At 37.3% G+C, this 21462-nt stretch overlaps 1 protein-coding gene across 7 annotated transcripts in view; it reads left to right on the forward strand.

Annotated features, from left to right (window-relative positions):
- Positions 1-21462, forward strand: part of PRKN (parkin RBR E3 ubiquitin protein ligase) — a 709059-nt gene that overhangs the window by 401210 nt on the left and 286387 nt on the right. For all 7 annotated transcript variants that reach the window (XM_030269580.4, XM_030269582.4, XM_030269584.4 and 4 more), the window contains one exon: positions 20281-20417. In XM_030269580.4, coding sequence (XP_030125440.3) covers positions 20281-20417 — 137 coding nt within the window. The remainder of the gene's footprint in view (positions 1-20280; positions 20418-21462) is intronic.

A 21462-nucleotide genomic window follows, 5' to 3' on the forward strand; every position in this document is an offset into this window, starting at 1 on the left:
AAAGGAACAAGGTGTTCATAATATAAAGGAGTTCAGAGAAATGCCAAAGCATATAAGGATCCAAATTCCATTAAAATCCTGTTTGGCAGAGATGGGCCATTTCTTATTTACTTCTTCTGGAGAGCAAGTGTGTGATGCATTGCTCTGATGCTGGCAAACTAAACTCCTGTTACACTTCTTTTATGTTTCTTTAATGTTTCCATAATTTACTTCCATAGTCTAGATGCTGTTCAAGGAAATTTCTATGTACAGGGTGGATGGGAGCTCTTGAGCTGACAATAGAGAATTTGGCAGCCTTTGAATTTTTAAGGCTTTTTTATGCCTTTTCTTTCCCTTGTGGCTTATCTGGCATGCAACGTTTCAGTTAGTCCAAGAAATGCTAAAACCTCTTCCACAAAGTTTACTTAATCAAGCTGGGCATAAATAATACTCAGTACTCTGATTTTCCTTGTTGAATTTACTTCTTAATTAATTATGCTTAAAGTGTGTGTAATGTAAACTTACATTTTGAGATCAAATACCTTTTTCTGTTTTCTGACTTGTGTTGAATTTCTTAGCTTTTCAGGTTACATTTTCCTTTAATTTGGATTTTTTGTTTGTTTTTCTCTGCCAGTAAAAATTATGGAGTGTGAAGAGAAATGACAAGATCTTTCCATCCACAGAACCCTGTCAAATCAGGATGCACATTTTATCCAGTATAAATTATCAAGGAAAGCCCCTATCTGTGCTTTTTTCATTACAGTCTTTCTACATTTTTTGTAGTTACTTTATTTTAGCAGAAATGTAGAGAAGCTACTCAAAGGTGTAAGCTTGCCAGTGATACTAAATTGGCAGGAGCTGTTGACTCCCTTGAAAGGAGAGAGGCCCTGTGCATAGACCTGGACAAATGACAGGGCTGGTCAATTGCCAATTGTGTGAAATTTAACAAAGACAATGCCAGATTTTGCACCCAGGATGTACATAAGGATGTTCTAACACGGTGACATAATAATGATCCCAGGCAAAAGAAACCCCAAACCAGCAACAACAAGAACACTACCATCAACAACAACAAAAAAAATCACACCCTGTTTATTTCATGTTTTCAGAACAAGCATCTAATGTCCTTTGGGACGAAGGAGGGCTCTGCAAATGCTTTAATTGGCAAATGTGTTCTACAGCACTTGTAAGGGGATTTTTTTGCAAACCCAGTCGAGATCTGCATTTTTAATGCAAACAGTTAAAAACATACCATGAGCTATAGAAATTATGAAAAATACCTGTATTCGTTTTGTTAATGTCTCTAGGATTCAGGTTAAGAGTTTGGTTAGTTTGTTTGCTTTGGGCTTTTTGGTTAGGATTTTTATGTGTTGATCTGTTCAAGAGACCAGAGGAGTCGTTAATGGGGGAACCTAAACACAGGAATCCTAGAAAAAGAATGAAGATACTCAGTGCTGGAACTTCTGATTCCAGAGCTAAAACTGTGGAGTCGTTCTCTGATTTTGGATGAGTAAGAGCTCTATGGTGTGACCTTGATTTGAAACTGAAAATAAAAAGGGACATTATTTCTGACATTTGTGACAATATCATATATTATATTTTCATAGAATTGCCATTTTAGAATAGATTCAGGACTTACTGTGGTATGGGTGTTGCTAAGAGTCTTTCTACTTGATGGAAATATCAGACCTTCCATCCCTGAAATACATTTCCTGAGGGTTGCATATCAGCAATGGGACTCTTTGCTGTACTGAAGACGATGTATTTCATTTGAGAAGATAACTGACAAGATATCAAGCTTATTTTGGCATGAAATTTAACATTCAACCCCAACAGTTGCAACTGCAGAAGTGGTTTTCAGATTCCAATGGTGAAAAGAGGAATAAAATGAAATCATACTGTAAACTCCCTTTCAGCTGTAATGGTTGCTTTTGCTAAAGTTAATTTGCACAAAGAGAGAAGAGCATAGGGACCAGCTTGATTTTCATCTAAGCAGAAGTATAAAAATTTTAATTTAAATATATAGAGTTGGGCAATTAATGCCAGGAAGATATCTTTTCTAAATGCTCAAACTTAAACCAGATTAACTGGCCTCAGACCTCTTCTTCGTGAAGTGAGTGGTAGTTATGTCTCTGGTAACTTCTTTTAAGCACATTACTATTAAGAAAAATGGGCTCAGGAACCTGTCATACCAATAAGCATTCAGGCACCATATTTTTTTGACTTTAGCTACTGTATGTAGCCTTCTCCCTGGATAATCAGGCAGACATGCTTCAGCTGCTGGTTTCCAGTTGTTGCAATAATGTGCTAACATGCTGGTCCCCTGAAACAGGCTGCTTATTAACTGTGATGCCCAAAATGCCATCTGGAGTGTTATTCAGACATCTATAATTATTCTGTCTACTTCTATTTGATGGTCTGCTTTGTTTCACTATGCATGCTCTTTATTTCTTTTCAGTTTTTTCTTTCCTTTTTTTTTTTTCTTTACTTATCATGGAATCACTTCATTTTTTCATATAGAGTGCCAACAACTCTCACTCTTCTATAAATTTATTCTACATAAAGCTGAACATACAAACTTTCTAGAAGAATTTCTAGGAAAAAAACCAGCAGCATCTCTCAAGTTAGAATAGAAAAAAATACCATAATAATCACTGTGGCAGAGACTAGTTATCATAGGGGAAGAAATTCTTTGTTTCATGCCTTTGTCCATTAATTCTAGCACGTAGTGCATATAAAATATCTCCAATTTATATGACAGTGAGTTGTACTCTAAGTGTAAGTGGAAATGACTTTAAGAGGAGCAGGCCAGTACGAAACAGGTTCCTGATGCAATGAAGTGGAAAGGGACCTGTGAGTACACCAACTAAATTGTTTGATCTGTTTATATATATCTGTTCATTCTGTTATGTGAAATGACTCTTGATATCTTGCAAAAAACGTGGGGAAAAAAAAGGGGGTTCTTTTGTTTGGGTAACAAGCGTATTCTGTGGGGATTTGCTTTGACTTTTCAATATAGTTCTAGTTAGTTGTAACTAACTGAGAAAAGTATCAAGCTGAAAATATAAATTAATATGAAGAATATAACTCACTTGGCAATAAATGTGAAAGACACTATGTATCATATGAGTTAAACCAAAAAATTAACACATGCATCCCCTTGGTGTTTTCAACACCAAGGTATGGTATATCTTGTTGAAGTATGTCAATTCTTATGACAGAATTGTCCCTACATCACTTGTTGGCTGCTGCTTATTTGGGAAGCATCCAGAGTTTTCTCGGAGCAGCCGTTAGATCTTCCTTTTTCTGTCTAGTCTTACATGATTGGAAAACTTCTCTTATTGCAGTGTAGAAAAGGGATGAGAGAGGGTTAACGGCCTTAACGTGATCCCTGGTGTGTGCCAGCCCTGGCCGGAGAAGTATGTAAGAAGGATGAGGGGGTTCATAAATGGGCCAGAGATTAATAAATAGTCAGTACTTCATTTTATTTTCTTGTGCAGGGAGAAGGGAATTTGTAGTCCCAGCGCGGCGATTTGCGGACAGTATCCCCATCTAGGGGCAGATGCGAGGATGTATCTGGCTTCGGGAGCTGCTGGTGGGGGAAGGGAGGCTCTGGGAAATACCCACATCCAGGCCGAGGCACAGCTCGGCAGCAGGGTGTAGTGGGAGAAGCTGTTTAGAGTAAGATCAGGGAAAACCACGAGGGTTTCGAGGGTTGCTGATGTTGCAGCAGCGGCCGGGCCGGGCTGCGCTGGGTTGGGCTGGCAGCCGGGCAGGGAGCCGGGAGCAGGGCAGGAGGCTCGGACACGGCCGCCGCTGGCTTTGCGGGGTGTCAGCGGGTGGCTGATGATTTTGAAGTGTCCTGCACAGCACTCATTTTAAATTTCAGCGGCTGTGCTTTAGATGGGCTTGTGTAGATGTCCGTGGTGAGATAGAACACAGGAGCTGAGCTCTCATCCAGAACAGATAACCTCATGTCCTTTGAGAAAATGATATTACGGACGAGGGCTGAGGTCACTGGCAGGACAACATGGGAAAGCTTGCACTGGGGCCATATAAATTGTGCCTGATGTCGAGAGAGCAGGGTTTTGCTCTTTAGCCCTTAACTTTCATGAGCTACTTTATTTACATAATTATCTTTGTTGCTGCTGTTTTTTCTTGCCTTTTCATATAAAAATACTCTGTGTGAAAATTCATCTTTGAAGATAAAAATACATAAATAGAAAGGCAGTTACAAAATATTCTGTGGTGTTATTGAAGTGACCTTGTTGCTTTCCTTTTCACTGCATCCTCTTTTTTTTTCCTGAAATAAAATTATTTGAACAGGATAACCTCTTGTGACTTTATTGAAAAATGTGACCTGCTCTGTCAGTTGCTTTTGCAGGGTTCTCTTAGCTTGGGGACAGAGAAAAGGAAAAATGACTGCATGTAAGGCTTGAGATTTCAGGTCAGACATTCTGTCTGATGAATTTAATAGAGTTATGTACAGCATTTTCCTCCCTATCCTCCTTCTGATGGAGTGATCCTGAGTAGAAGGAATAACCAGATTAGGGTTTCAACGTGTCTATTTGCATAAATGAGCCAGTATGTGTAACTGGAATAAACAGCCTAGCGCTGGCAAAGCTCCAGAGACCCTAAATCAAATACCAGAGAGAGAGAGAGAAATACAGGGAGGGAAGGGAAAATACTGTATTCAAACACAAGATATTGGGACAAATATTGCACAGCTGAGTCGCTGTGGGTTGTTTATAATAAAATAATCCTATTCAGCTCTCTCACCCTAATAATAGTGCACAAGTTGTGATGAAACAAATTCTTAAATCAACTACTCTTTTTTTGGTTTTGTTTTTGGTTTTTTTTCCTTAAGAAAAAGATGTTTTCTCTGTGCAGCAAAAAGTTCCTCGGGTCTTTTGAAACAATAGGCATATTTTCCACATTAACACATACAAAAAATACCATTGCAGAGCAAAGCCAAAGTCCAAGCAAGGCTTCTTACACATGATGCGTATGAGCAATAAAAATTGTGAGTTCTGTTGCTGTTTTTATGCATGCATGTTCTGTGTGGCAGCCCATTTATGCATTTTCCACTGTGCTGGGGCTTACATCACTGTCGTATTAGTCTAAGCAGAATAGAGCAGATTGTTTATTTTGGTTGAGCTCCGCTTCAGGCTGTAACATCAGATGTAGCTCCTAGAGTGACAAAATCCAATTGCAGTGTCACAGATTAAACAAGGGTACAGAGGAGCCCTGCAAGCAGTTTTGTTTCTCATGGGAATGAAAGGACATGTGCTTGCTAAAGTTAGTAAGCGTGATCCCAACATGACCAAAATAAAATAATCTGCTCTCCTAACTCTCTTCTGTTTAAAAATTACATTGCCCAAAACCCCTTTGGTTGTACACTTTTCAGTTTGGGGTTGCAATATTCAGTGGACGTTAGTCACCTTTTATTAATGAACAGTCCAACTTTGCATTACTTTTATGAAACGTAGTAATTTTTAGCTTGCTTTGTTTTACTGTAATCTAATTCACAAAGTCACAGACACAAAAATCAGTTGTGGAACATCTGGAGGTCCTCTGTTCCAGGCCCCTGCTGAAGCAGGATCTCCTAGAACAAGTTGTTCACACCATTTCCAGATGGCTTTGGGATATCTCCAAAGATGGAGACTCCACAACCTGTGGGCAACCTGCATCAGTTCTTGGTCAAATTCACAGTATAAGTGTTTCTCCTTATGTCCTTATGTAGAAGCTCCTGTGTCTCAGTTTATGCCCTTTGTCTCTGGTTCATCATACACCACAGAAAAGAGAATGTCTGTCTTCTTTACACCTTCCCTTCAGAAGCCTTTCTTTTGATGAGGTTCCACTGAGGCTTTTCTTCTCCAGGCTGAAGAGCTCCCTCAGCCTTTCCTTATGTGGGAGATGCTCCCATCCAGAAATCATTTCAGTGGGTCTGTGATGGAATCTCTCTTGTAGCTCCCTGCCTCTCTTGTACTGGGGAGCACAGAACTGGACCCTGCATGCCAGGTATGTTTCACCAGTGCTGAGCAGAGCAGTAAGACCAACGCCCCTCCTAACTCAGCCCATGATGCCATTAGCTATTTCTGTGGCAAAAGCTTATTGCTGACTCACATTCAACTCGGTGTCCTTGAAGAAGCTGAAGTCTGCTCTCCTAAAGCCCAGGGGTGTAGTCTTGCATTTTGTTCTGCCTCCTTTCAGGATCCAGAATTCCACTGTCTCATGGGCACTGCAGCCAAGGCTGCCTTTAGCCCTTACATATCCAACAAGCTCCTAATTTTTAAAAGCACGAAAGCTAGCAGAGCACATTTTCTTGTTGCTTCTCTGTCACTTGGACCAGCAAGTTACACATTTGTACATTTCACTTAGCAACTACATGTTGCACTAACACGGTTCATTTCTAGGGTGATTAAGTATCGCCTCTACTGTGGAGCATTCATAGTACCCTCAGAAAACATTTGAAGGTACTTGCTTCCCAAAAACAGGTGCATTAGTTTTATTTCAGCTAGACTTTTTTGCAATATCCATGACAGATAAGAATAGTGACATTTTAGAATATAAGATGCTTATAAAAATAACTATAGTGAATAATAACTGAAAAATAAGTAAATTGAATAAAATGGCTAGGAGTTCCTCAAACTTTTCAGGTGACTACTTTGCCCATTTTGAAGACAATTAATTTTGTAATAGGCTTCCTTTCATCTCATCTTTAAAATGTGCACAGTTGTTACCTGTAAGACCTGACTGAAGATTTTGGCCTCCTTAAGATTGTTCCATTAACATGTGACATTTTTACTGCAACTTCCCAATTGTTTCATTTGTGAACCATTTTCTGAGAAACACTATGAGAGAGAGCTGTGAGTACTTTGTTTACCAGAAAAGTTTGATCTCCCACTGGTTTTACAGCTGACTACAGTTTTACTGTCTTCAGTGTGTAGTCATTTCTGATTAATGCAGAACTAAGCAAGTTTAAATTTAGGCCCAATCCTCTGAGTACAGATAAGAATCTTGACAAGGTTACTGAAGCTCTTCACCTTTCAAGGTACATAAGAAAGGTCTCCCATGGAATTTACAGCATGTGCAAGATGTTGAAGGTCATGTGGGCATGTGTGGCTTTTAAAGAGGTGCAGTTCTATTCCACCCCGACTCCTACCCCAAGCCAACATGACCAACCCTACCATCCAACTATTAGGTAAAGAAAAGATCTTATTTCATCATATGACTACTCAAATATGAATACTAAAAGGTCAGCGTTTTCTTAGTAGTTACTTGAATGTAAAATTAAATAATAATAATGCTAAGAAATCCTTTGGCAATGTACAGTGTGCTGTGTTTATCATAAATTAAGCCATATCTGTTGCCTCTGTGTTCCCAGAAGTTGGAATTTGTACAATAAGCTGGCCATGATTTGAAAATGATAGCTGAAGATAGAATTAGAGAGATGTTGAAGGAGGAACTTGGAGAAAAGAGAAAAAATCCCCAAAGTATTAGGAAATAAATGTTAAAGGAAAGTGAGTTGCTGCAGGGAGTGCTTCATTTTTTCAAATCATTAAAGAACTAGCTTCTGAAACTGTTGTATCTGTCAATGGAAAATGCAGGAAAATGTCTTGAAAAAGAAAATAGCTACAAAGACCTGAAATACTCAACTAGCTAGCAGTATGTTTAAATCTCTGGAATGTCTCTGTAAGTTACAATAGGTAGGTGTACAGACACAAAAAAAGGTTGAAACACTGACTACGGGCAAGCAAACAAATTTCTTCACACTTTTTAATATATGTATTTAATTGTGAAGTTCATGATTCTGTACTTTCAATTCTCCTCTCTGTTACAAGTAGTCGATGTTAGGAATCACAATGCCTTGGCAGAGATCAGGGATATTTTTTTCTGTTGTCAGCTGACATGTCAAGGTGGTTTTTTTAGCTGTTATGTTCACGGAGTGCAGGACACAGATATTTCTACACTTTTGTCACTTCACGTTTAACTTTAAAAGGAATATGTGAAGCAGAATTGGAAGATATGTAGGCAGCTGACATGTCATATGCACTTGGAATGTGTCCTGAATACTAACAGTGTTGCTTCTAATCCAATAAACCTCATCCCTTGTAACAAGGCTGTCTGTAGTGAGGCCAGTCCTCAAATAAAAATGTCCTTTGCCCAAGTGCACTGAAACCCCATGTGGGCACTATTTATAAAACCTGCAGCCCTGCACGCACAGCCGAGCACGTGTGGGGTGGTGATTCAGAGCGCCGGGGGCTGAGGGTTTCTGATGCCACGGGACAAGGAGGTGTCATTGACTCCTCACACTTTGCCAAAGCAGGCTGGGGTTCAAGGGCTGCTCTCTTCTACATCTCATGTTCAGAAACAGAAGGAAAACCTAATGAATCACACGTGGCTGAACAGATCGTTGTCAGGGTAGCTAATGTTCCACAGAATGAGAAACATAATTTGTACCTTCTATAATGTGGAATGTGTGAGTCAGTTTTGATAAGAATTGGCCTGAACCTTCTTTGGGGGATCAACCAAGCTCAGGATTTGGCACCTTCTATAAGAACTTTTTCTTGAAACCATACAGTTGGACTCCTGACTGTTCCTAGTAGTTGTCATTTCAAGAGTTATATTTGTTTTGGTTGCTTCTTTTTCCTTCTCAGTTTGCACATTGCCTTCAGCTTGGAAGTTTTCACAAAGGAGGAGTGAGGCAGTACCTGTGTAGCCAAAGATGTAACTGCTAGGAAGCCTGGTGCAAATAGTAATACTGTGAACATCCTAAAAATTGATGCCATATTGCACTTACTGATTTAACTTGGTTGATGCATTTTTTTCTGAGCTCATTCTGAGCTGTAAATCGGGCAGGCAAGGTACAGCAGTGAGATTCAATGGCCTTAACCAGTGCTCCAGACTCCTGAATAACTGATATGAAAAACAGGTTGATTATAGTATTTAGGGTGGAGGGAGAAAAATATCATTTTGACAGACAAAGAAGTTTTGGTAAAACTTTTCTCAGTTAGTTTTAGTTCAGAAATGAACTCTCTGTCACCCTCCACTTAAAAATGCAAAGGTGCCCAATGAATGCTAAAGCAGAATGTTTTCAGCTAAAATTAAGCAGATGTACAGGTGCAAACATGTTTTCTGTATGCAGCTGCTGTGCAATTAAATTTTTTAGATGTGATTAAAACACCTGGTCTGCCCTTGTCAATATAAGATGCTATTTTTCACATTGAATTATATCCTTGTAATTATTCAAAGAAGTGTAAGGCCAAATTGTGGTCAGATAAAGTAAATGATATTTTAGCAATTGGTTATAATTCAAACAGAACCAGATCGAGGAAAGAAATGACAAGTCTTAACTTTTCTGTTAGTAATTTTGGAACCCAGTGTTCTGTGTAGTATTTCATTGCTGTGATGTAATTGTTCTTTTGCAGAAATGCAGTGCATTTCTGTTTTAACTGCAGAGAAGCAACATTAAATTCCTACCAGATTCAGTCATTGTTTTTGCGCTGATCAAAGCCTATGCTGTGTTCGTCTTTTTAGAAATTAGTGTGATGGTTGGGCCCAAGACAGCACCCTTGCTTTTGAAGAAAGCATAAATCCTATGTATGAGCTACTTTCTAAGACATGAAATGGTACTGAGAGGAGGATTTATGATTTCAGACAAGTTTGTTCTCTCCCTGTCTTTAGTTGTTAACATAATTTGCACAGCTGCATTTTCTATGTGCCCTCCAATTCTCATCAGTGAATTTCAAGGTTCTTTTCATTATTACCAGAAAAGTTTCTGTCTTTGTGAGACTAGAGTTTGATAGGGTATGATATATGTGGTAGAAAATACATGAATTAGAATTATTTTTAAAATAAATTATCAAGCATCTGTTGACATTTCATTTCTCAGTATTGTTACATGTGAACTTGATAATAGTGTAATTGAATAATGTTTTACATGGGTCATGTACATGAGTTGTAACTTAGGATGTGGAATTTAATAGCCTATGGAATTACTGCCGTTTATTCTGTGAATGGAGGTATATACCATGTGGCATTTTTGATTATTTTGAAACATAATAAAGAAGCGAGACTCCCCTAGTTTAAGAATAGCGTTTTTTCTAAGCATCTTTTAGGATTTCAAGGCAGAAAATCTGCATTTTTTGTGGTTTGGTTTTTTTCCTTGTTTTATCTGACAATCTACAGACAAAGGTTTACCAAATGTACTTTTGCTCAATTGCTAACGTAAAAAAAAACCCTGTTCATTTTTTACCACATACAGTCTTAATCTCAGAGGTTATTTTTGCATGCCATCTGAAGTAAAACCCAAAATCTAATAAAATAATTTCACTGTATTCTGATCAGTTTGAGGTTTTTTTTCTGAAAAAAAGAAGTGAATTTCCACTTTCAAACAGCACTGATTTTTTAGGAACTTATGACTATATGAACTCCAAGTAAATCTTAAAGGTAAAAACTATACTTTGGAGTACAGCTTTCACATCTAATGTTTCAATTGATTAGAGAAAGTGCAGTAGTCTGAATGCTTCCATTAAAAGTAGCGGATAGGGATTGGTGAATGATCTAATTTCCAATGGTCACTGGTAAACACAAAGGTGGGTTGTCATTTTTTTCAGGTGTTGTTCTGTAATTTGAAACAGAGAAAATGCAAGAGTTTCGTAAGCTTTTGTGTTGGGAAATGTTTGGTCTTTTGGGCTACATTTTTAATTAAATGATGCTCTGTTTGTTTGTTTTGTCAATATGTTTTGCATAATAAAGTATCTTCTCACTGAACAAAAAAAGGAGTAGAAAGGGTTTTGTCAAAGAGACCAAATGTATTCCTTCGACATATTGTAGTGGTGAACAGATTCATAGGGCTGAGCCAGCTCTTAGAACTCATGTGGAAATATATGGTCTTTGCCACAGGAATGGGAGAAATCCACAATTTGTAGTGAAAGATTTCTATATATTGTTTATGGTTTAATCAGCCTGTGAATAAATATAGGTAGATTATGAAGTTAAGTAGTGATATTATTCATATTGGTTGCAGGACATCTCCAGGTCCTTATGTCACATACCAAACACGTTTTATTTATTATTATGTCAAAGTGTGTGTGTCCTTGTTTTCTATTCTATTTCCTTGTTCTTTTTATTCCTCCTTTTTTTTTTTTCCTGAGAGCTATACTATAATGCAGACCTCAGTCCATATGCAGTTAAGTAAGGTGTGTTCAGGGAGTTGTCAAAAGGAAGTTGAAGTCAGAAGATAACTTGCCTTAGTGAATGCTTTTTAATGTTTTTTAATTTATCTTCCTTTTTTTTTTTCCTTTAGGAATTCTGGGATATATCAAATTTCTATGTATAACCTCCCAAGGCCAGGTTACTTCTACCAGCAGAGAGAGTGTGTAACAGAAGATTCAGTATGAGTAGTCTCTGTGGGAATGCTCCATGTGTTCTGGGAAAGTTATAGATAGACATGAGGAGTCAAAACTACTCCTTAGTGCTGATAATTGTGGTTATTATGTTCCCTTTGAGACAGTTGCAGAGTTTATTTGCTGCATCCTTTCCTTTAAGCAAATGGTCAGGGAGGACAAGGTGAGGGTAAGACCAAATACCATATGCCTTTTCCCTCACCTCGTGTCAGCCCACATCACTAGCTATGTGTGAGGTGGGAAGTAAACTGCTTTATCAAACAAGGGAAAGCTGGACAACAGTGAAGTTTTTGTGAGATCCCTGAGATGCGTGCCCTTTCAGGCACATTCATTTTCCAGTAAGAGTCTTTGTATAAGTTCTGTGACATTTATAGGAATAGTATATCATTATTTCATTTCCTGAAAACCTCTTCTGCTTGAAGAACAGAGGGAATGGCCACCACATTTTTTTTTTCCTACAACGTGTCTTCTGTCATAAGTCAGTTCTTGTTAGCATCACAAACAGCTTCCACATGATTTTCAGAGATGATATTATAAAGCAGTACTGTGAATTCCCTTTCTTCCATTCCTGCAATATTCAGTAAGTGTAGGAGAGGGATAAATCTTATAGGTCTATTTGTTATTGACTTTCACATTACTCTGGCACTGTTTGGGTATCAAGAGCTGGTATTCCTATGGGAATGCAGAGTTCTAATTAGGTTGATGTCAGTCTTCCTTAGAGATACACAGATGATTAGGTCAGGTAGGCTGAAGTCTTTTCCTGAGTACTCCTGTACAAAAAGCAGTCCATTACCTGAGACCTCATACACAGATACACTCCTTGAGACCGGCTAGGCAGCCTCCAATTAGGCAGTATAAAACTAATGAAAATGGGTGTGGAGATTAAATAGGAAACAGGCACCTAAAATTATTTGAGCTTCCAGAATCTTCTTTTGAATTGGGTTTAAGAACTATACATCTTGAGAGTTTTTATTGTCCCAGTTACAAATTCAGAAATTACACTTCCCAAACTTTATAATAATTTGTTTGGGTTTGCAACTTAATTTGGTGGGGAGGGTGTGATGGTGGTGGTGTTTGTTGGTTTTTTCCTAGTTAGAAAGCTGACTCCATTTACTCTTTTAAGTGGTGGAAGTTGACATGTAGGGAAGAAGGAGGAGGAGGGAAATTAAATTTAAGCATAGAGTTGAGTGCATGTTGGGCATTTAAATTCTACAGTTGTGACACAGGGCTGTAATAAAATCAGAAACAAATTCGCAGTAGGATTATGACATAAAGAAGTTACTTTCACTGCTAGTACAATTTTTTTGGTGGATGTTGCAAGCTATTTTCTTCAGAATACTAAAGCTAATTGACTGCTTTGAACAGTTAAAATCTGCCGACTCAGAATGCCTTCTGTGAAACTTGCTAGCCCAAGGCTTGTTCTTTCCTTTGAGTGGAGGTGCTGATGTAGAAGGTGTTCTCAGATAACTGCATCTAGACATTTATGCTAAGGTATATGCCTTGAGGAGGAAAGGATAAAATATTATCTGTATATTTTAAAGACAGTGAGGAGCTAAAAAATGGGATTTCTATAAAGAAATGTCTTGTTATAACAATAGCCTTATGGTGGTTTTTTTATAAGATAATAATCATATCTTTGGTTCAGACTGAAGACTCATTTAATGGCAAGCACCCTCAAGTTATTGTTTGGATCAACATATAAACTGGATATCCTGATTTGAAAAGAAAGATGAGAAAGCATAAAACATAATATTAAGGTGGTGAAAGATAATTCCCTAAGAGCAAATGCACTTCTACCTTGTGTTCCCTCTTCCATCTTTCTTTCCTCTCCCCTCTTCTCTGCTTCTTTACCTTCCTTTGTTTTCCAGTCTTTTTTTCTTCTATATGTTAAGAAATACAGTCCCTAAGTTCATGCACTAGGGTGTATTTTCAAAGCTAACTGGAAGAGAATAACTGAAATTTACACAATGGAGACTTTTATCCAAAAGTTCTATTCCCTCCTGGAGTCCCAGGGAATGAAAATAAGAATAATACGATAGCATCCCTTAAGATAATATCCAATATTCTTTTCCTCCTGTACCTTTTCCAGGGATTTAAACATCCCAAGAAGGCAAAAAGAGCTCATGTTTGTGTCTTCTCTCCTGTGTTAGAAACATTCTTCTGTATAATGTGTTTACAGAAACATTGATTTTCACAGGCTATCTCAAAAGGCTTGATTCTGGGAAGAGAAAATAAGGGAAAAAAATTGGTAGGATGTAATAAGAAAACAGTCCCAAACTGAAGCTCTGTTGTCATAAATCTGTATTACAGGACTCTTAGTTTTTAAACGTGTGTATCCATATGCAGACTGCTGTTGCCTGTTAAAGACAGCACACAATAACCCCTGGACTATGCCCAAGAACTGTTAGGCACTTTGCTATTTGGCAAGCCTAAAAACCATGTCAGGTCCCATTCTAACAATTTAACAGCATAGACAGTTGTATTCATGTGGTATAAGAACATTCTCTGACAATATTCATTTTACTAGCATAGATGTTGAGGGTAAAACCAAAATAAGATTACTAAATAAGTTTTAAATTCTTGAAAGAAATCAACAGGACTTCACTAGGGCCAGTGGGACCAATCAACAGAATAAAATGCCATTAGTCATTTTTACTTTTTTCATTTGTTTATCCTTAATTATTGAAGGCTTATTTGGTGCTGAAAATGGTACAGGTGAAAATGGATCTTCCTTTTATTTTGCTATCCCATCATTCTCCCAGCTTCACTGGTTACCTTGATGGGTTTTTTTTCCCTGAACAACAAATGATACTGATTTCCTACTGTATGTCTCTAGTCAGAAAGTTATGAGTCTGTGAAAGGAAGGCTTCTTGGGCTAACAGGAGTGTGTGAGTGCTATGGACTGTCAGAGATGAGCAGTTTTGCTTGTGCTGCTAAGGACTGGGTGCTGCCTCAGAGGCGAAGAAAATCTGCAGTGACCTGGCTTAAATCTAGGGAGGAGTGAAAGAAACATTTACCACCCTTTGGTGGCAAAAGCTGAGAGTGCAAGTGACACAGGTTTAGTAGGTACATTGCATATCAAAGTGTCAGTATGGAAGAATCAAGAAAACCAGGATTTAGGTTAGGGTAGTTTATGGGCTGCTGCCTTTGTTCACATTTGTCGTCTTTTCCTTCAATTACCGAGGTATTTTCCTTTTCTCTCCGGTGGAACATTAGTGAGGTTTTAAAAGCACAGATGGAGAAAAAGGAGGAAGTTCTACCCATCTCCTTTCAAAGCATGTGTGATTTGTTGGTTATTTGCTGTGCAGAGGAGCAATGTGAACTGAATCTGATAGATTACAGGATGCTTCTCCTGCAGCCAGATCACTTTTTACTCCTTGATATCATAAGATCCAGCTGCTAGTGGCAAGGGTGGTTCTTGTGTCTGAACTCAGAGATCATACAGACGAGGCATGTCTGAGCAAGCAGGCAGAGCAAACACGTAGTACCAGGTACTAATTTGAATGTACCAGTGAATGTAACAAACAATCCCCTTGCCCCTGTCCTCAGGCAGCAGATCAGAGATTTTACTGGCAATAATGTCTGTCATTTCCACACTCTGAAAAAACCCTTAACAACAGTTAACAGGAACACTGCTGAAAGGAGTTCTTGCCATCATGTGCACTAATTTTAAGCATGCCTGTTTTCTCCTCTTATATTCTGGTTTAGTGCAGTTTAGCCAGACTGTTTCTGGGCTCAACCTTCTTGGCACTGCTTTCCAGTAGAAATAAGAAATATGAAAGCACATTTTAGAGGAAAACATGTAACAGAGGAGAAAATAGGTCAGATTTCACTTGCCAATGCTTTTTTAAGTTAACAGCTGTGGGTCAGAATACATTTTTATACAGAAGCACAGCCAGAAAATTTAAGCTTGCACAGTGATGTCTCATGGTGTTCATAATCTTCATTTCATGACCTTTGATGCATTGTGTGGCAAATGATCAAAGACTAAAAAACAGGGATTTTTTTGTTGTTGTTTTTATTGTTTTAAGAGATTTGACATGTTTATTTTCTGATAACACTATATTTCTATATACTGGATTTTTTAATTAGCACAGTCTATGTAAAGATGTATTTTCATCCCTTAGGAAAGGAAAAGTAGGGACGTGTTTTCTGTTGTTCCTAAAAGTCCATGAAGGATGGATTCTTGACTGCAAAGTCATATCTGATACTACTTTCTTAGTGCTTTTTCTTTGCTCAGGTAAGGTCTCTATACCCTTTTCAAATGCCTACCCCTGTCTAAATATTTGGGGCCTGTATTTTTACTCACAAATTGCCTGTAATTGATAGGTCACTGTTCCTACTAATCCATAATAGCATATTGCTCATTAAAAAGCACGATTTGCTGTTCTACTTTCCTCCAAACTGTATAAATTCTAAACAACAAATGACTATGGCAATTTTTGTGTAGGAAGTATATAGTATATAATATGTAAGAAAGTATATAGGAAAGCCAGAGTGTCTCCAGTTTTGTAGACATTAGAAGACTATATTCTCCTATGTACAGTTCTATGAGTAAGCACGTGATGGATGAATAATTTGGCTTATTTAGGCATTGTAATCTTGTTCTGCTACAAGGATAGAGCCAAAACAGATTGGCTGCTGCTCAAGGACATTATTTCTGTTTAATTCTTTTGATTGTTTATGAAGCAGGAGAGTGCCTGTAGTATCTGTGTCACTAAAGTTTGTTTTCCTTTTTTTTTTTCCCCCCTTACACATTTTTTTCAGTGATTCACCTTTTATTCAGTTGTGCTGACCTGAAACCTAAAACAGATCTGCTTTGGAATGACATGGAGATCCACTTAGAAATTAAATTATTTCAGTGCTTACCTAGGAAGCTTTTTGAAGTACAGGAAGATTGGCAAAGTGGAAAAATGTGCTAGAAATACAGACGTGTTTTACGATAAATATAGTACTCATAGGTGAGGTTAAAGACTCTGATATAGCTGTGTGCATTCATATTTATTTACTGCCGAGAAAGGAACTCCACATGGCTATTTTTGCTTTGCTGACTGTAATCCCATCAAGGCAGCTTTATAGACATCTTCTAAAGTTTTTTATTATTATTTGGTTAAGATTTTGAGGAGGTGACAAAAATCCAGCTGTCACCAAGAAATGACCTCAAGGCAGTTTCATAGATTTGTCCAACATGATTTACAAATACTTCTACAGGCTTAGATGTATTCCTTGCCCCAAAGTGCTTCAGACTGTGGCTACTCACATTTTCTAAAAAATAATGGCCTCATATATGTGGTGTGCTGTTTAACCTTTATTCAATCTAGCTTTTTTCATTAAGAGTAAGGACCAAGAAAGAGAGAAATTTCCCCATGTATTTTTCAGTAGGCATTGCAAGATATATCAACTGACCCACTGTTATGTTTACAAATAATTCCTTATGCTAAGTAGCCCCTCATATCCATTGGACTCAATCTCTATAGAATAATAACCATCATGAGATTTTTAGGGTGTACTAGAACAATCAATTTCTCAGAATGCTTCTTATCTAAACAAGATCAAATCTTTGTATCTTTCTATAGCCAGTAACTTGTGGTGGTAGTCTGAGAATTACCTGCACCTTGCTGCTCTGGAGGGAAGGAGGAAAGGGCTTATGGACCAGAAATCACTTCCACCCCCGCTGTTGTTGAGCCACAGTTATCCAACAGTACTAACACAAAGCAGAAAGATTTAGCGTCCCCTTTCTTTTTCATTTAAGTCAATGCATGTTGATAAAATTCTAACAAAAAGGAATCCAAGCACAGGAGTGAGTTACTTATTATGGAAATTTCCAGTGATGCATTGTAATGTTGGATTTTCAATTTTTAAAAGTGGTTACATTCCTAATTGGTGAACAAAAAGGACCAATTTATCCCTTGCTGTGAGAAACATTTTTCTTATATATTATTCTCATGAAGCCTCTAATTCAGACAAACACATTATGTAAATGGAACCTATGAAACAATTTCTAAAATATGTATCAGATTTGCATTACTAGCCTGTTGTGTTAGACTGAGGAAGGGACCTTGTTGAACTGTGGCAATTTTTTTTACTTTCATAATACTCCTTTCTAAAATAAATTGTGTTTGATACAAATAAGGCTAACTCTTGGGTGTATCCAAAATGAGTATTCACTAACTTCACCTGGGCATTGTGATCATAATCTCTCCATCTTCATCTTTACTGATCTCAGGAACAAGACTTTTATGTCCCTTTTAAACTAGAATTGCATTCTTTTGATACAAAATCCGCAAATGTTGGGCTGCAGTAATTGTTCCAATGCCGAATGAATTTTAAACAATCTGCCTTGCATACAGATTGAACTCCTCAAATTAGGGGGCTGGCTGAAAATTAGGGGGCAGTGTAAGAGCTGTGAAAGCTAAACTTGTTTTTTCTGACACAGTCAGAAAACAGATTTACATCTATATTGTACACATTGTTTGGAGTTTGATGGTGTTAAAATATAGCATTTTTTGAGATAAAATAAAGATGCAGTTTATTTAAGATAAATTTAAGATAAAGAAAGATGCAGTTTAAATATGTACATGTATGGCTGTGCCCCTTCTGGAGACTTTAGGTTTGATTTTTGACAGTTGTGATACATTAAGAAGCAAAATCAATTATCACAAAATAATTTACAGCAGAAACTGAGCATCGTAGTTCATTTGTATAATGAAGTGCTGTTTGTATTGATTTTGTACAAGTTTAGGTGGAAATACTAATAACACTATTTTCATTTCTGGCCTGGCTTTAAGATGCTCCACTTTCCATGGCTTTCTCTTATGCATCTCAGCAAACACATGTATTTTTTCTTTGAATTGAAGGTCAGAGAGGTGTAAATTTCGAACCAGAGAGCTTCCCATGAAACTAGAAAAGATACTCAGACGCTGAAGTAATAAAAAATAGCAATTAACACTTAAAGTTAAACATCCATTAAAACTGTAGGCAAATTTGATTATATCTGCAATTTAATAAGAAATATTAGGGGTTTTTCTAAAGTGTTTCTAGTTTTTCTGAAGGCTACATTTGACTGGTGACCATAGGGACTTTTGTAGACTTCTCCATAATGATTTAGGGACCATCAAGAGCTAAACCCATAGAGATCAGCTTTTCATTTTGCCTTACAGCTGTCTTTTAAAACTTATTATTTGGTACATTCAGAAAAGCAAGTGGGCAACTAATAAGGATTAGTAATGGGAAGGTTTTATTTAATTCAGTTTTAAGCTGCTTTATTCAAGAAAATCCTTAAAACACAGAGATTATATTTTTGGAGATACTAACACGCTGCCATGAATTCTATAGTATGTGCAATACTAAAACATATTTTCATGGAAGATTAATGCTCGTGTACAGTATGTGAAATTACTGATTACATTTTGTATTTCCACATTGAAGTCTTTGTGTTTTACTCTTGCAGGAGATTTTCAAAGCATCATCTCAGGTTTTAGAGAAAACATAACAGTATTTCTAACCCTAATGATTTTTTCACAAGTATTGCTGTATTTCATTTTGTATTTCAGTACTTGTCTCCTGGAGTACCATAAATGTGTGAGAGTTCATACTTTTATTTTTAAAAATAATTATTCTCCCTAGTTACTAAAAAAATTGAAATTCAACACAGGTTGAATTTCTGCCTGTGTTCACTCACAAGCAAATTAAAATAGTAAAGAAATTCAGCATTTGGATGGGAATCTCACTGTTGTGTTCAATTTAACAGATCTCTCTTTATTTTTTGCGATTTTCAGACTTGAGGTTGGTAATAGCTCTGAAAGATAAGAAGCGATGTATAGCACACTTTACTTTGGAACAGGCAGTTATGTCCATCAGGGGTTAGCAGAAGTTACCTTATATTAGAGCAAAACCATTAGGTTTAATCAGCATGTTCCTGCAGTGAAGGCACATTTCATGTGTGTGCATTATGTTCTGTGGTACTCAATTTTTCTTTCACCTTCCGTGTGCTGGTCCTGGGCAGGCTTTTTGAAACCACTGACTCTCTGGTTCTCCTTGCTGTGACTATCACTGGAGAGTCTCTGAATGCAGACCAACTCAGGAGTTAAACTATTTGCCCTCACTTATTTCAAGTGTTTCTGCATCTCCACAAGCAGTATTCTCCCAGGCCATATTTAAGCTCTGCATGTGTGATAGGTGTCTGCACTCCTGTAATGGTCTATGGATGCTTAGCCCATACAGGCAATGGAGACAAATTGGTGATTCAGTTCACCCTACTGCAGGCACCTGGAGGCTGATCAGCTCCAGTGTCCACTAAGTGTATTGACAATTTCTCACTCACCAAATGGAGTTTCTCACTTACCCTATTTTTGCCCAGCACTTAAGTTTAGATGTCTTGCTCCCAAATTGAATCCCACATCTCTCACCAGAAGCTGAATTGCTTTACTCATTATTACTAAGAGAATGTCTTTGTTGCAGGGTTCAAATGGCTTCATCGAGAGGCTGAAGGCATATGATGGTTTTCACAAAATCTTTAGCTTTCCTAGATGGTCACATACCTATTTTATCCTACCTATTACTATTTGATGTTTTACCATATATGATCTTTCCTCACCTCATACAAAGGATATCTGTTACTAAAGGCCTTTTCTTGGTTTAGGTTTCAGTTCTCAGTAAAGTTTCAACTTTCAGTAAAACTTTACTTCTATTTCCTCATATCTGATTCATGTCAGAAACCATCCCTTTTTAAAAGTCCTGCAATATGCCAGGGTAAAATCTGATTTTTCATATCTAATAATCCTGTGTGCTGTGAATTAAAAATCATTATTAAATTAGAAGTTTGAAGTTAACTTTCTGTGGAGTTCTGTCCAGTCCTTGTTTATCACTCTTACTGCTTGGTCTTTAACAGGAGTCCTGTGCTTGTGTTCCAATGTGTGCATCGCCATGTCATTTGCCTGGACTGCTTCCATTTGTACTGTGTGACCATGCTGAATGACCGCCAGTTCATCCATGACCCCGAGCTTGGCTATTCCCTCTCCTGTGTAGGTATGTTTCTGGTGGGGTTTTTTTAATAATTTATTTTTTTAATGTGATTTTGATTTCAGGGTAAGATTTGTTAACACCTATTAGTTTTGTGTATGTCAGTGGAATTATACTGCGTTCATAGGAGTTGTTCAGTTTGTTGGAGAAAATATTTGAATATTGAAGTGGATTTTGCTAAGTGTGTGAACTGAAGAATTGACTGGATTTTAAAGGGCATTTCTTTTAAAATCAAATGCTTACTTTCTTCACATTAGTATTTTATAATCATGAAGTGCAAGCAGATGATAGCATTATACTCCGGTTAAAAAAAAAAAATAAACAGCTTGACCTCCACATTTTCAATTTCAAATTAAGTAAATTATTAACTTTCTTGGTCTGTCTTCAAGCACTAATGAAAAAGGACTGCAACAAGAATTCTAAATAATCTCCCTATTTGGTGAAGTTATTACTGCTAATTATCACCTCTTTGAATGAAACGTAGTTACATGTTTTACTAGACTAAGGAACAAGGTTTGACTTATCTAAATAAAGAGTTAAATAGAATATAGAAGGTTTGATTTAATTACACTGGCATATGGACTGCAAAATTGTCAAAAATTTTGCTATGAAGAAGTATATTCTATACATAGCCCTTTTCTTGGTGCTAAATTAGAATGGGAGCATATATGTTTGTCTCAAGTGCTGTATCATGGTATGAGAATAATTTTACAGCATCTTAGAAGCTGCGTAGAAGATGGATTTGCCTGGTTACCTGAATGGTTGATAAATAAGTTTCAAACCCCACTGGATGGGAGAAAAATGTACAAAAGTTCTTAGAAGAGTGGCATCTATTTAATCTGAGAATATGCCTTGAGGATATTGAAAGTACAGTAGTAAGAAATATTTAAAATTATTTATTTTTAATTGCTTCAAGAGCAAGCAACCAATGTTTCTTCACTTTCACTAGTATTGCTGTTTGTATGCTGTGTTGCCAGGTCTTATTTTACTTCCCCCTAAACAGCTACTAAATTTACACACTGATGTCATCCTACACAAAATAATTTTTAAT

The sequence above is a fragment of the Taeniopygia guttata genome, chromosome 3 (assembly GCF_048771995.1).
Source record: "Taeniopygia guttata chromosome 3, bTaeGut7.mat, whole genome shotgun sequence".
Classification (NCBI taxonomy): Eukaryota; Metazoa; Chordata; class Aves; order Passeriformes; family Estrildidae; genus Taeniopygia; species Taeniopygia guttata.